The sequence below is a fragment of the Watersipora subatra genome, chromosome 1, assembly GCF_963576615.1.
Source record: "Watersipora subatra chromosome 1, tzWatSuba1.1, whole genome shotgun sequence".
Taxonomy (NCBI): domain Eukaryota; kingdom Metazoa; phylum Bryozoa; class Gymnolaemata; order Cheilostomatida; family Watersiporidae; genus Watersipora; species Watersipora subatra.
In genome coordinates, this window is record NC_088708.1 from 25,807,585 (window position 1) to 25,823,038 (window position 15,454).

The window sequence follows — 15,454 nt, forward strand, 5'->3', positions numbered from 1 at the left end:
GCAATTATTCTGAAACACTGTGGCGTGATGGTTTAGTGGGGTAGTTGGTCGCATACCTGGCTGCTAAGTCGAGTAGTGTAGATGGTCGCATACCTGGCTGCTAAGTCGAGTAGTGTAGATGGTCGCATACCTGGCTGCTAAGTTGAGTGGTGTAGATGGTCGCATACCTGGCTGCTAAGTCGAGTGGTGTAGATGTTCGCATACCTGGCTGCTAAGTCGACTGGTGTAGATGGTCGCATACCTGGCTGCTAAGTCGAGTAGTGTAGATGGTCGCATACCTGGCTGCTAAGTTGAGTGGTGTAGATGGTCGCATACCTGGCTGCTAAGTCGACTGGTGTAGATGTTCGCATACCTGGCTGCTAAGTTGAGTGGTGTAGATGTTCGCATACCTGGCTGCTAAGTCTAGTAGTGTAGATGGTCGCATACCTGGTTGCTAAGTCTAGTAGTGTAGATGGTCGCATACCTGGCTGCTAAGTTGAGTGGTGTAGATGGTCGCATACCTGGCTGCTAAGTTGAGTGGTGTAGATGTTCGCATACCTGGCTGCTAAGTCGACTGGTGTAGATGTTCGCATACCTGGCTGCTAAGTTGAGTGGTGTAGATGGTCGCATACCTGGCTGCTAAGTCGACTGGTGTAGATGTTCGCATACCTGGCTGCTAAGTTGAGTGGTGTAGATGGTCGCATACCTGGCTGCTAAGTCGACTGGTGTAGATGTTCGCATACCTGGCTGTTAAGTTGAGTGGTGTAGATGGTCGTATACCTGGCTGCTAAGTCGAGTGGTGTAGATGGTCGTATACCTGGCTGTTAAGTGTAGTGGTGTAGATGGTCGCATGCCTGGCTGAAACACAGCAAGGTGGTCGAGTGGTGTAGATGGTCACATACCTGGCTGTTAAGTTGATTGGTGTAGATGGTCGTATACCTGGCTGTTAAGTCAAGTAGTGTTGATGGTCGCATACCTGGCTGCTAAGTCGACTGGTGTAGATGTTCGCATACCTGGCTGCTAAGTCGAGTGGTGTAGATGGTCGTATACCTGGCTGTTAAGTTGAGTGGTGTAGATGGTCGTATACCTGGCTGCTAAGTCGAGTGGTGTAGATGGTCGTATACCTGGCTGTTAAGTTGAGTAGTGTAGATGGTCGCACGCCTGGCTGAAACACAGCGAGGTGGTCGAGTGGTGTAGATGGTCACATACCTGGCTGTTAAGTTGATTGGTGTAGATGGTCACATACCTGGCTGTTAAGTTGATTGGTGTAGATGGTCGCATACCTGGCTGTTAAGTCGAGTAGTGTTGATGGTCGCATACCTGGCTGCTAAAACGAGTTGTTTAGATGGTCGTATACCTGGTTGCTAAGTCGAGTAGTGTAGATGGCCGCATACCTGGCTGCTATAAGTCGAGTAGTGTAGATGGTCGCACACCTGGCTGCTAGGTCGAGTAGTGTAGATGGTCGCACACCTGGCTGCTAGGTCAAGTAGTGTAGATGGTCGCATACTTGGCTGCTAAGTCGAATGTGTGAGTTGGAATCCTGTGCGATGGAATCTTTTTCCTCCAACGTCCATCCAATGACTTCGTTCAATAAGTTGATAAAGGTGTCATAATCTAATACCCTGATAATACTGATAGCACTGCCTGGCTGTTGTAGTAATAAATAAGGTCATATTTAAGTCCTATATACAGTACATGTATGTTAAGTTGTACTATAACATTAGCACTTACAGTAATATCATTGATTTCTCTGGCAGCACCCTCCAATCATCCCCCTGACGTTGCTGATTTTATCACTGGAAGACTAAATGACGCTGATGATGATCCAACCAACTGTCCCGGAGATGAGTTCAATGAGTATGATTACGAAGGCAACGGCAGCGATGCTGGGACGCTGAGTTCACTGAACAGCGCGAGCTCTGAAGGTGACCAGGAGTTTGATCATCTTCAGGATTGGGGGCCCAAGTTTGCTAGACTTGCCGACATGTACAAGGGTGAGGAGTAGGCATGGCTGTAACATGTACTCTTCCTGCCCGCTTATAGAATACTCCACAATGTCGCTTATTTTACAAACACCTAAATTATTTGCAATTACAATCATTTTTGTAAGTCTGAGATCTCATTGATACCTTTTTAGCTTGGGGCGTTTTGACAGTTTTGTGCAGGCAACCCCATTGTCATTCATCTTTCTTACATTTGGCACTATGCATGTTTTTCTGCGATCACTGCTCGCAGCAAGTTCATTACAGAGGACTACCTGTAATGCATTATCAGATGCAACAGTTTTCTACTAGGATATTATACATTAGTTACGCGTATTACTATATGACCTCTCTGAAAACAATCAACCAAAGTATTGCTGTCACTTTTCTATTGCTCAGCTGTTCTGTTTTACTAGGAATGTTGCCGCATTGTACTAAGCATCTTAGACATTCCGGGTGTTCTTTTTTTCGCATATCGTTAGGTAGTTAATATGTATCTGTTATTAGAATCTCGGCTTCTGGTTTTCCGACAATCAGGATCTTGCTTAGTTTTATGTACATGTTTTGCAGGTTTTGTCAGTACATAATAAATTATTCTATTTTTAATGATTTGTGTTCAGCTTTGGTTTAATGATATCATATGTTAGTGGCATAATCATATGTGCAGAAATATTCTGCTGTTAGAGCATCCATTTACGACGCAAACCATAATTGCTCGCTTGGAGTTAGTAATCACATTTTAGAGGTTTAATATTCTCAGATGAAGAGAGTAAATTTGGTAACAACATTGCTTTTATTTGACCATCAGGTTATTTACGAATATGAAGATGCGATAGTTTCACTGTAGTTCCAATGAGCCTGTAACATTGACCCTAAAAATGTTTGAATGTCAAGGCTGCGTACACGTCTTTGTTGACATGTAGTTGGCCTCTCAGAAGCAGTGTAGAATTTTTTTGAAAGTATGGAGTACAACACATCCCCATCGCCGCTTTATTCTTTATTGCTGAATCCATCTTGCATCTAGCAATATATATGTTAAGGTCAATTATTTTTATACCGTGTCTTTAAACATATATGGAGGTTTATGTTAGTTATGATACTAATCATGTAGTTTTAATTTACATGAGGTAGTTTTTTCTCTCTTTATACAGCTGCTACAGTTAGTGTTTATGATGTCACTGATTAAAATATGCTTTATTAATCTGCTACCAAATGTCCCCGAACATGCCAACTTTTTTTAATTTCACCTTAAGGGCAGAACTGTAATAATCAGCTCTTGCTCAGGTTATAGGTAGGAATAGGTTATGCGAGATGAGTACACATACTTACATATATTAAAAGGTAAAGTACATAATCAGCTCTTTCAATTAAAAATTTTGTTTTTTTACATGTAATTGTGTCTTATATTAAATTTAGTGAGTCAATTACAAGCATGGCTAATAACATCGCTTGTCATTAAATGTTATTGATACATCTATAAGTAATAAATGTGATAGAAATAACATGAAGAGTGTCATGCAACGATCTGCGTGGTGTCTGGGACATCTTATAGAGCTATAATTAGATTGTTTTATTCTTTTAATTACCGATGTGGAAAAGAGCTAAACCATTTCTAACCGCTAAATTTGAGTGTGCAATGTCATTTTTTTTTATCAATCAAACAATAAGTATGTAACGTGTTGTTTTGTCAACAACTATGTACTATATCTGTTTGTTCTGGCTGTCAGCAGTGCTGCCTCAAAGCAAATAACTGATTGCAAGGCTTTGTTACTTTGTGGATAGATCTTGTTAATACTGAAGCTCACAAGTAGACTTTGTTGGGCCTACTTGTGAGCTTATATATGCATTGGTGTTTTATATCTGTTTTCTTGTGACTTGCTCGAGGTTTTATTGCCTCAAATGTCCATCAGCATGCTATAGAACTGCAACTTGCATGAAAACTTTTTTTGTTTTGTATGTGATCGGTGGAATAAATGGTTGAGATCATGATTCTGTATTATTAACTGAGGAACTCTTTTTATTATAAAATATGAGAGTGGTTGGCCAAATCTCTACATATTCAAGATTTACTCTGCGTGTGCCTTTCAATTTGTTGTGAATTGGGTCATGTTTTTAATACATAACAATAATGTATTGATTGGTTGTGAATGGCAGTAATATCAATATTATGATATTACTTTTCACTTTAGTTCACTTTCTAGTCCTGTAATACTAGCTTGTCCTTCCAGCCTTTTATATTTTTGCTATTCGTATGTGCTAGTTCTTTTTAGTGATTGGCTTTCAACTACAGAAGTACGCACAAACAGACTTCATTAATGCTCAACAAAGGCTTATCGCCAAAGCTAGTGCCTTTCATGTAACAAAAACGGTAGTTTAGGCAACATTTTTGATTTGCTAACCGGGCTCTCTGTGCTTCGGTTAACTCATCTGACTAGTAATATTTTTACTTGCTCTTTTCCTGCTACTGATCTTCCAGAACATCTTATGCTCAACAAATTTCATGAAGTTCATTTACCAGCCATGGTTTTGGCTTGCTATATTTATGTCTGTCTAATCGCGTCTGTACCCATTGACATTGAAGAACACGCCTCAAGAAAATAGTTTTTCCCCAAAAGAATTATACACCTCTCTGACAGTTGTAGCAGGTTTGTTGCATGAAAGATTCATGTTTCTTTGCATAGCCTGCCTTTCCTCATTGAGTAATTCTGTGGTCTCATCTTTTTCACTTACCTCTATCACCCCTTCCCGTTTTATTTCTTGAGCCTTTTTAAAACAAGTTATGTTTATGATAGTATTTGTTTGAGCACATTAACTCACTTCAATGCTTCACTTGCCACCTTATGTTAGTATACCTCATTTGTGGGATTTGAGAATTTTTGCTTTGTGATATCGCTTTAAGATTTAATCATTCTGATAAAAAAATTATTTTTCAATTATAGATAAATAATAGGCCTACACTGTTAGTCTATAAGTTTCTCAAATAAAAACTTATAGTTTGCTTTATGTCTCTAGCGGATAATAGCGAGAAAACTTGTGAGAGTTGAACAGCACTTGAATCAAGCAGAAAGATTTAAGCGTCTGACGACAAAAGTTCAAATCATTGTCGCACAGTTTGACCTTGCTGGCATTTTCTATATGATTTGGTTATTCAGTATTGGGATACAAAGAATAGTCACTTTGTAGATTCTGGGGTTTCGAAAAGTAAAGGTTCTCGTTTAATCACAAAGGAAATTGAAAAAATGCTAAAAAGAATGTCAAAAGTATTCTGACTGACTGACAAGATAGCATTTGTAGAACTGTCGGTTTAATATATATATATATATATATATATATATATATATATATATATATATATATATATAAACATTTCGAGGCACAAATTCGAACACATGAAAGTCCTGTGTAATGCTCACCAAAAATTAAGTTATGAACCATTTTTTTTTGTTGACCTTGACATGTAAATGCATTTTATTGGATGGTACAATTCCTTTGAAAATAATTTTGTTTTAATGAATATTCTGTGAGATAAAACACTCAATTGTACTCAGTAACCGGCATAAATAAGTTGCCATTTATTTTAAACCATTTAATTTAGTAGTGTACTTCTCTTAAAATGAGCAATTTTCTACAGCGTCGTTACCATAGAGTTATCTCCCCTATGACATACGGGAGAGATAACTCTATGGTCGTTACTAAAGTATTCTTCACCTGTATAGCCTTGTTATCTGTTGATTATCTGCCATTTTTGTATTTCAAATAACTGTTGATATTTCACCCATTTTTATCACAAATGAAATCATAATCTAGCATCCATTCCCAGTTTCATGGAAGTAATAATAAGTTTGCCATCTAAGTGTTGTGAAACTTGACCTAATCGTTGCTGTCTTTAGTTAGTGATCATTTTTTCCAGGACTTATTACCAGTGGTGCCAAGCATAACTCAGCTTGATTAGATTTACATGTAATTAAGAGTATGGTGACAAGTGACACATTCGTTGTAGCGTTTTAAAAAAGTGAAATATTAAAAAAAATATGTGGTCTGCTGTAGCATAAGTTTTGATATTCTGTTTTCTGGTGTTACCCCAACAGTATCATCATTTTCAGCTGAAACACGTTGATATGATCACTAATTGCTCTGCATATGTATCCACCAAATGATGGAATTTTTTTGAAAATTCCTGTTCATGTAAAAAATTTTTTGTTCTGATTTGTACAAACATGTAAAAGGGGAGCTTTTGAGTGGGCTCATCCAGACAGTTGAAGTCAAATTTAAAGTTAATATCGTTTACATTTCAGCTTTTTGATGACAATCATCCCTCCTCAAACCAAGATCATTGTGTCATATGAAAGCATTATCAGTAAATTTTTGAAAATCTTGCTCATGCATATAGTAGCTGTGCCTTCCGGCGTTGCCCGGGTATTAAAAATCAGCTTATAAACAATGAGAAGTGATGAGATTTGCTTACCACTTGCTTGCAGACAACTTTCCAGAAATGGCAGGCCACTGCCAAGTGGCCTGGCACAATGCTAATGGAAAATTCCACTAACCTAGTTAGTAAGCTTTAAATGCCGGTAGACAATGACATTGTGTCAGCATTGTTGCCCAGCTAGGCTATTCTAATAATTTCTATAGCCGGAATGCAGACAGACATATGACACATGGACATACTTTGAGAAATATATACAAGTATATAGAAGTAGGCATTGCAATTAGTCAAATTGAAGTACTTCTATTATTTTGTCATTTTAGAGTTATCTTCACATTCATAATTGATAATATAAATTAAAACCTATCTGCGCTTGTTGATGTTCTGAAAGCTTTATCTGTAAGCTACACAAAAGCAATGGGACGTTTTGACTTTTCTCAAAAAATGTTGGGGCTAAAAAGTTTGTCAACCTTTCTGTGCTGTTCAAAACAAAGTATCTCATGACAAAATTTTTCGAAGTTGCTCAATTTATTGAAACAAGCTCTAGCCACTGAGTTTATTTTAACAAGTACACTGGTAGTCCCGTGCATCGTGAGAGACCATCATGTTTAGTAACTACATGTATGTGCACAATTACTCCAACATGCAGTGGGGTGGTCAAATGGCAAAGTTGGTAGAGGGTTGGTCTGTCAATCCTGTATGATGCATTATTTTTCCAACCTCCAACCAGACAGACAGACCGGACAGACGACTCCTACTATGGTAAAGATTGCGATAACTCGAATATCTGCAGGTTAACGTTGGTAGAACTCTTGTTTTGATTTCAAGCTTGCTCAACTAAAATAATTGCGGCATCTGCACACTTTCCCATTTTTAGCTGCACTAAAAATATAGAGATGTTCTAGTGTTTTGCCATATATGCATATAGGAAGTATTTGGTAGATAGCAATAATAATAATAGTAGAGGAGAGCTGCCTAGTGTCATAGTTAATATTGTTTTAGAAATAATTCTGTTTCAGTTCAGCGATGTTTGGTCAATCGTGATTATAATAATATTCACGGTGTTCCCATTTTTTAAAGTTTGGTCCCTCATAAAATACTTTCCTGTGTGGAATTAAACAAAACAGGTGATCACGTGGTGCAGATGGTAGCATGCTTGGCTGGGATGCTGAATATCTGAGTTGGATTCCTGTGTGGTGCATTCTTTTTGGTAACGGTGCATCTTAGAAGGGTACAACGTGCATACAACGCATGTGCAACGGGCATACAAGGTACTTGCACCACACAAACATTGTGGATACAACGCTCATACACTATCATCACAACGCACATACAACGGTCTGACAGCGCATGCGCGCTGACCAGCTCGCTCACACACCGCACAGACACAAGACAACGACTTTGCAAATGCGTGGCTGCGGCCTTGCAATTACGGTAATAACTTTTTAAACAGTCAAAAATTACAGTCAACTCCTGTAAACAATGGAGTTGTAATGTTTTAGACCTGTTTTAAAACAGGTAATAAATAGAAAACTTTGTGTAATGTTTTAGACCTGTTTTATTAACAGACTATAAATATAAATAGAATATTTTTGTGCAAGGACTGCCCATTTATTTTTTGTATTGTAGTATTTTTGTATTATTTTTTTGTTAGCATTATTATTTTTTCTTATGATCCAAAAGTAGAATAAATTTGTTTACTGCCATTGCTAGCCGAGTTTAACCAAGCCTGAAAAATGATTCATCATGCATGGAGTACAAGTCTTCATGAACAATCATCTACATGTATATCCTGGCATGTCCTTGAGGGAACCTTTAAGCAGGAAACTATAGTGTTCATTCTTGCTTGATGTAATGTTGGATAGCTACAACCATTCTTGCATGATTGCAATTTTTTGAGGTTGAGTTTGATATCGTTATGAATTAGGATGTACCTGTTTGGGGGTAGGAGTTACTCCCTCTCTGCACAAAGGTTTTACGGGGTGCAATGCTGCTCACATTCAGGACTTGACTGTGATATTTAAAAACTAGTAACACAGTGCAAGGCCCTGCAAGGCATACCGTAAGTCGTCATGCTCAAGCCGCGCGGCTTGTGCTCACAAACAGATGACTCACGAAGGAAAAAATAACCCTCCAACAAGCCGTCTGTGGTATCTAGCCGCCCTTACCATTAAGCCGCATAAGCACACAGGCAGCGGCTGACGATTGAGGTTTTGTCATCCTTGACCACTTCGGGAGTGAGAGTGTTGAGACGGGTTTCGTTATACCCCTGTCCTCTTGAATAAGAAAAACTATTTTGCACTCAGTTTGGTCCATAGTTTCTGCTTTGATGTCAGCAGGTATTAACACGCTCCCAACCACTTGTCTCTCACTCGTGTGTCACGGATTCATCTCGACTTAGAGCGATAAATCCTTATTTAGTCTAACGTATTCCATAAACATGATCTTGAAAATAAACGAGTAAGTTGTCAAAATCCCGTACATAAAAGTGTATCATGAATGCGATTCTATGATTATAGTGAGGGAGCTGAGCTGAGACCGCATTTACTGAGAAGCTGCCCTAAGCACCACATAAGTTTTAAAAGAATGGCCTTGAGCCGCGGCCTATGACCTTGAACCAGAAGCCGCGCCCAACGAAAAGCCGTGCGGCTTGAGCATGAGGACTTACGGTATGCGTTGATCTCAGAGTGAATGGCAAGTGTTGCACACCAGGCATCAAATAAGGATACATCGCTGGAGCCGTATTTGTCTGATGATTCTGCGTTGTGCCTAAATTGCATGCACGGCAGTAATCTGTTGCAAGTGTGATGGCGTTGATTGTGCGTTTGTGTTAATAGTGTCATGTTGTGGCGCATGCGTTGTTAATTACTTGTGTCGGCGTTGTATCCACAATGTTTGTATGTTGCAAGTGCTTTGTATGTGTCCGTAGCGCCTGCGTTGTATGCGCGTTGTACCGACCTAAGATGCACTGTTACTTTCTTTTTTTCTAAGGCTCTCAGCGTGGCTTTAAAAAGACTGATGGACAGGGTTCTTACTATAGTGAAGATTATAATGAATTTCATAGGACACCTCAAAAATGCATTTTAGCAAAGTGATGTCAAGAACAGATGTTTTGTGATGATGAAAAGCATTATATTTGATAAAACACTCACACTTATTGTATGCCTGGATATTCTCCAATTTGGAGTGGCGTTCATAAGTTTGTAGGCATATGAGAGGGTGAAGATGAGGAGAGAAATCAATCATGAATAATAAATACGTAAATAAACTGGTATTGGGTACAAAATTAGAAATTCTTTTGAATGATCATCAAATTGAGCAACATATTCAATCATTGCTTTGTCAAGGTATGATTGGTAAAGAGAAAATGTTCACAATAGCAAAAATAAATGTAAGTGTCCTTAAGCGTGATAAATAAGTGTAAGACGGTGATCATCGACTGACTGAATCGGAGATAGAATCGCGATGTATTTTAGCTTACAACAATTTTCTTTCTCTGCTTCATTTTCTTTTCACGGGTAATGAGATCTTCAGCCATCTTCATAGTTTTCATGTCATCAGGGTCTTGCAGGAACATGCCAAACACTCGCTCACTGAACTCTCCAAATTTCACATCCAGCTCTTTCTGTGAGTCTGCAGTATTCAGAGAACTTTGACAGTATGTTTCAACAAAAAAGTAATTAATGCAATATAATGGAGCCCCAGGCAAAATAAAATGGTTTGTGATAGTTACGGCAAACTTAGGTGAGGCTAAACTCTCAAAGTCTACTGTAAGTGTAAGGTAGTCAATTACTGGCAAAACTTTATTATGCTATATTTGTGTATTATTTAGTAATAAAGGCATGTACATGTACATGTACATATGCACATAATGCAGTTGCTACAAAGAGAACATGAAATATGATATAGAAAGAGTTGTACTAAGGCAAAGTGTACTCTATTTTAAAAATAGTTTTATAGTATTGTTATTTCAGTTCTTTTTTAGCAAACTAAAAACAATACTTAACTATCATAATCTTCTGTTTCGACCAATCGGTAAAAAATCAGAAATTAAAAAACTCGGTGAAAAAACTGTCGTTTTTAGTTGTGTCGGTAAAACAACTCTTAAACCAAGTTTATATGTTCATTTCATTCTAAGCATATTGTAAGAAGCCATCTATTAAGGTCTGTCCAAGCAAAACACTGCATTTTGTCAAAAGAACCAGAAAAAAGTATGTGAAACCTAGTTGAATTATCTCAAGATTAAAAACTGAGAACTAAGTAAGTCATACTTATTTTACTAGACATTTATCAAAAAAAAACTAAGATATTCGCAAAATATGTCAAAAAAATGATAATCTCAATTAGTTTGTACTAGAAAGATTACATGCTAAACACAGCCAGCATAATGTAGTTTTAGACCGCAGGCTATCAATGAATTGAACGGTTGTTTTGTTAGTTTGTGTAGTTAGTTTTGTATAGTTATAAGAGTGGTATTCACATCTCTTATCTGAGGCGGTTTAAATTAAGTGTAACACTTCTTTTTAAATAGGGTTTCATGTGTTTTTATTGAAAATCATGGGTTTTTATGGAAGATTCCCCACTGGTACCAAAAATGATATCGTTAGCCTCAGAGATGCTGGCCTAGATAAACTATAGACAATCTGTCGACTAAAAGTTTTGCAGCTAAACTGATCCATGAGGAAAGGGAGTGGGAAGTAATATTTTAACTTACCCTCAACAAAGTCCTCATGCTTGTCTCTGACTGGAGGGGCATCCTCGATGCCGAGGCCCATGACACCCTTGAACTTGCTCACAACAAAGTCTACCAGTTCGTACTTGTTAGGTTTATCTGCCAACAATAATCAATAATCAATTGGGCTCAAAACTTCATGGGGTGATCCTTGTAAATTTAAGACAAAGATAAGACGACTATTAGAGACAGTTGCAATCCATTTATTGAATGTTGAAGTTCATTTGTTACAGAGGTGGGGGCTGTTTATGTGGTAGAGTGTAGGGGGCTGTTTATGTGGTAGAGTGGTTGGGGCTGTTTATGTGGTAGAGTGGTAGGGGGCTGTTAATATGATAGAGTGGTAGGAGGCTGTTTATATGGTAGAGTGGTAGGGGGATGTTTATGTGGTAGAGTGGTAGGGGGCTGTTTATGTGGTAGAGTGGTTGGGGCTGTTTATGTGGTAGAGTGGTAGGGGGCTGTTAATATGATAGAGTGGTAGGAGGCTGTTTATATGGTAGAGTGGTAGGGGGATGTTTATGTGGTAGAGTGGTAGGGGGCTGTTTATGTGGTAGAGTGGTTGGGGCTGTTTATGTGGTAGAGTGGTAGAGGGCTGTTGATGTGGTAGAGTGGTAGGGGACTGTTTATGTGGTAGAGTGGTTGGGGCTGTTTATGTGGTAGAGTGGTAGGGGGCTGTTTATGAAGTAGAGTGGTAGGGGACTGTTTATATGGTAGAGTGGTTTGGGCTGTTTATGTGGTAGAGTGGTAGGGGGCTGTTTATGTGGTAGAGTGGTTGGGGCTGTTTATATGGTAGAGTGGTAGTGGACTGTTTATATGGTAGAGGGGTAGGGGACTGTTTATGTGGTAGAGTGGTAGGGGGCTGTTTATATGGTAGAGTGGTAGGGAGGGGGGCTGTTTATGTGGTAGAGTGGTAGAGGGCTGTTTATGTGGTAGAGTGGTAGGGGACTGTTTATATGGTAGAGTGGTAGGGGGCTGTTTATGTGGTAGAGTGGTAGGGGGCTGCTTATTCGGTAGAATAGGAGGGGCTGCATATATGTTAGACTTAAAGGAACTAAATTATATGGTAGCATGGAAGGAGATGTCACAACGATACTGTGGGGAAGGCGAGTAAGAAGTACCAATTATGTGATATCCTGAGATGGTGCTGCTCACCTGCAAGATCAGCTCTGACTGTCGTGAAGCCTTCTATAATAAGTGAGAGCATGAAGTTGACCATCATAAAGCCCATGGAGACGGTAAAGGTGATAAATATGAGGGGAGCAAATACAGGGTTGGCTCTCTCCATGCTTTTGTAGTCGAACTTGTCTGCAATCACATGATCACATAATATTTTAGGTTTGCCTAGCTAGAATTACCAAACCAGTTATTATTCAACATATGAACAAGTCAAGTGAAGCATATGAACAGGTCAAGTGAAGCATATGAACAGGTCAAGTGAAGCATATGAACAGGTCAAGTGAAGCATATGAACAGGTCAAGTGAAGCATATGAACAAGTCAAGTGAAGCATGACCATTAGACATTTTGCTGTTCAAATCTTTCATTTAGTACTATTGTGACACATGAATTACTAATTTTCTAGCTTTCTAATTTCTAGCTACTTTCTATTATTGCTATATATAATATATACATATAAGGCTTTGCTTTGTTTCGCGTGATGCACTCCTCAGGCCCGGTTTGACCATCATATATGATTTTGCCATATATACATATAAACATGCATGTATATATGTGTATGTGCATGTATATACGTGTATATATACATATATACATGAATGTATATATACATATATATACATGTATATATACATATTATATATCACACCCTATCTTGTATATGTACATCATAGGGTGTATATATACATATATATAGTATGTATATATACATATTATATATTACACCCTATGGTGTATATATACACCATAGGGTGTATATATACATATATATAATATGTATATATACATGTATATCCATATATATATATGTATATATAGATTACCGCTATAATTATTGCATATTCCCAAAAGGAGAAAAATTTCTTTTAGGTTTTTTCAAAACTAACTTAACTAAAAGATGAAGAGCATTTTTCTTCAATAACTTAACACGTGAGTGTGTCAAATCTTATCACATATTTATAGTAACTATTCAACACCTTTAGGTAGCCAGAACTAATCACAAACTGGTTTTTGAGCACGATATGGCTGGGAGTTTTTGCTCTTCAACTGAAATTGAAGTTTTTGACTTATGATGTTTACAACTAAAATACCAAACTATATTCAGTATTGACATCATAATAATTACTTTCAAATATGTAAGAAAAGATTTCTGCAAGAATCAGCTCGTGAAAAAGATTCTCAATGGAAACACTGGTTTGAGAAAAGCTTGCGCGTGTGAATGTTTTTACAACTGCAAATTGACTCGTATAATAAATCAATAGTCGCTTTGATAATCGCTTATGAACAGCAAGCATGTCTACTGCACCAACTTAGCATTCCATGATGTCAGTCCAAAATATAACTTTCCAAAATTGTTTTGAAACTATATAGAGCTGTAGCCACTTGCTAAACTTGTTTTCGTTTGTTCTTAGTAAAACTAAAAAAGATGTTCTATCATTAGAAGTTACATAACAGAACCAGAACAGTTCCACTACACTTATATTGCTTCAAAGGTGACGTATATAGCAGCAAACTCTGTGCATGTCTATTTGATGACAGCTGTATGCCATCATATAACACTTAGTTAAAGGTGAGCTTACACCGATGAAGATAATATCAATATAATACAAAGACATCAAACTTCAATTTGATGTAATTTTTGTTTTTGTAGACCTGCCCAGTCCAGTGATATAATAGTTTGAATGAGATTTTTTTTTGGATTGATCAGGTGCCAGCGAAAGTGCAGTTAACACTTCTATAGTTGCATATCAGCGAATAGACTGACAGAATAGAGGCGCGTAACACTTCAACTTTAGCCAATATCAATAACAATACAGACGAGCAGCCACACAACTATCGACGTCATTTTGGTACGTGTTTCTTCTGAGCATTGTAACCACGATCATGATTCGCCGATTTTAATCTTGAAACATCCTGACAATCAGATCACCTCAAACATCGAAAACAATCGTAAATGATAAAAAATTACCAATACTTTTTGATAAAATCAACTGAAATGTGGTGTAAGTTTATCTTTAAGCCCAGAAAAGTTCCAGTACTGCCGAAAATTACAAACTAAATAGAAGCCTTTGTCATTGGTATGATAAACTTTTATTTAACTAGAACTACTCCTTGAAGTATATCGGATGTGTAAAGATATTAAATCTACAAAATACTTACTGAGCATAAGAGTGAAGAGCGTGGACATCGAGGAGATGATAGTAGAGAACTCCAGGAGAAGGGTGTTGAAGACGAGATAGGCCATGTGCGAGTAGGCGAAAAAGACCATACCCATGGCAACCATGAAGGAAACAAAAGACTTAGCGATATAGAGAAGTGTGTAGCCAAGAACATTCATCTTCTTGTTGAATCTCAATAGCTTGAGGAACTTTGCTGTCGATATGAATGTGAGGAATGCCAGCAGGTAGAGATAACTCTACAAATAAAATAAATAGTTAGTCTAAACTCAGCTCATGTTTGTGACATGTTTTTACTAATAATGGTAAAAGGAAATTTTCAAAAAACTACTCCAAAATGGGTTCTATTATAAAAGCACGTAAATTTATAAATATGGTCATATAATATTAAAGTTGCTCAATATCTACATGTATGAATGCCAACCTGACATCAAGTAGTATGGCACCATATGGTGACGTGACACTATAGGGTGACATGACGCTATAGGTTAATATGGCACCATAGCGTGCTATGAAGCGATATGATGACATGACACCATAAGGCGAGAAGATGCCGTGTGGTGACACACATGAAACCTTTAGGTGATATGACACTATAGCGAGTTATGATGCCATAAAGTGATATGATACAATGTTGTTACAAGACTTTGTTTTACACATTGAGATTTGTAGATAATCTTTTAAAGGTGAATTATTAAGAGTCACAATAAACCCTTTACAGACAATCATCAGCGCCATTGAGGCCTTCATTGATGTCGCGGTTCTACTCATGAAAACTATAAAACTTCTCAGCATAAAATAACTTCAAAAGCATATCAACATGTTGTTCAAGAGTTTCTAGTAAAACTGTCTTTAATGTAGGATTCTCTATACCCTTACCTCCTCAAAATGAGCCAACTTTTGGTAGCTAATGTAGTCATTATGCTCAAATGTCCTTTTTCTCTCTGAGGTCTTGAAGAGCAGGTAAAACCGGTAAGCGCTCATCG

The 15,454-nt window shown here is 37.8% G+C and overlaps 2 protein-coding genes across 2 annotated transcripts in view; one reads left to right on the forward strand and one right to left on the reverse strand.

Annotated features, from left to right (window-relative positions):
- The window catches only part of LOC137385536 (neural-cadherin-like), a 77,762-nt gene extending 75,192 nt beyond the window's left edge, over nucleotides 1–2,570 (forward strand). The window contains exon 42 of the mRNA XM_068072016.1: nucleotides 1,737–2,570. Coding sequence (XP_067928117.1) covers nucleotides 1,737–1,984 — 248 coding nt within the window. The 3' untranslated portion in view covers nucleotides 1,985–2,570. The remainder of the gene's footprint in view (nucleotides 1–1,736) is intronic.
- On the reverse strand, nucleotides 2,099–15,452 carry LOC137385544 (polycystin-2-like). The gene is made up of 6 exons (XM_068072031.1): nucleotides 15,348–15,452; nucleotides 14,452–14,707; nucleotides 12,269–12,421; nucleotides 11,102–11,218; nucleotides 9,869–10,020; nucleotides 2,099–2,236 (listed from the first exon to the last, which is right to left on the reverse strand). Exons 1-6 carry the CDS (start codon nucleotides 15,450–15,452, stop codon nucleotides 2,099–2,101), a joined length of 921 nt encoding a protein of 306 aa, XP_067928132.1.
- Between the last annotated feature and the right edge of the window lie 2 nt (nucleotides 15,453–15,454).

Coding starts and splice junctions, on each gene's coding strand:
- LOC137385544 (XM_068072031.1), bottom strand. CDS start 15,452: ATGAGCGCTTACCGGTTTTACCTGCTCTTCAAGACCTCAGAGAGAAAA. Junction 14,708..15,347: donor AGTTGGCTCATTTTGAGGAG/GTAAGGGTATAG, acceptor TTTTATTTGTAG/AGTTATCTCTACCTGCTGGC. Junction 10,021..11,101: donor GCATGAGGACTTTGTTGAGG/GTAAGTTAAAAT, acceptor TGAATACTGCAG/ACTCACAGAAAGAGCTGGAT.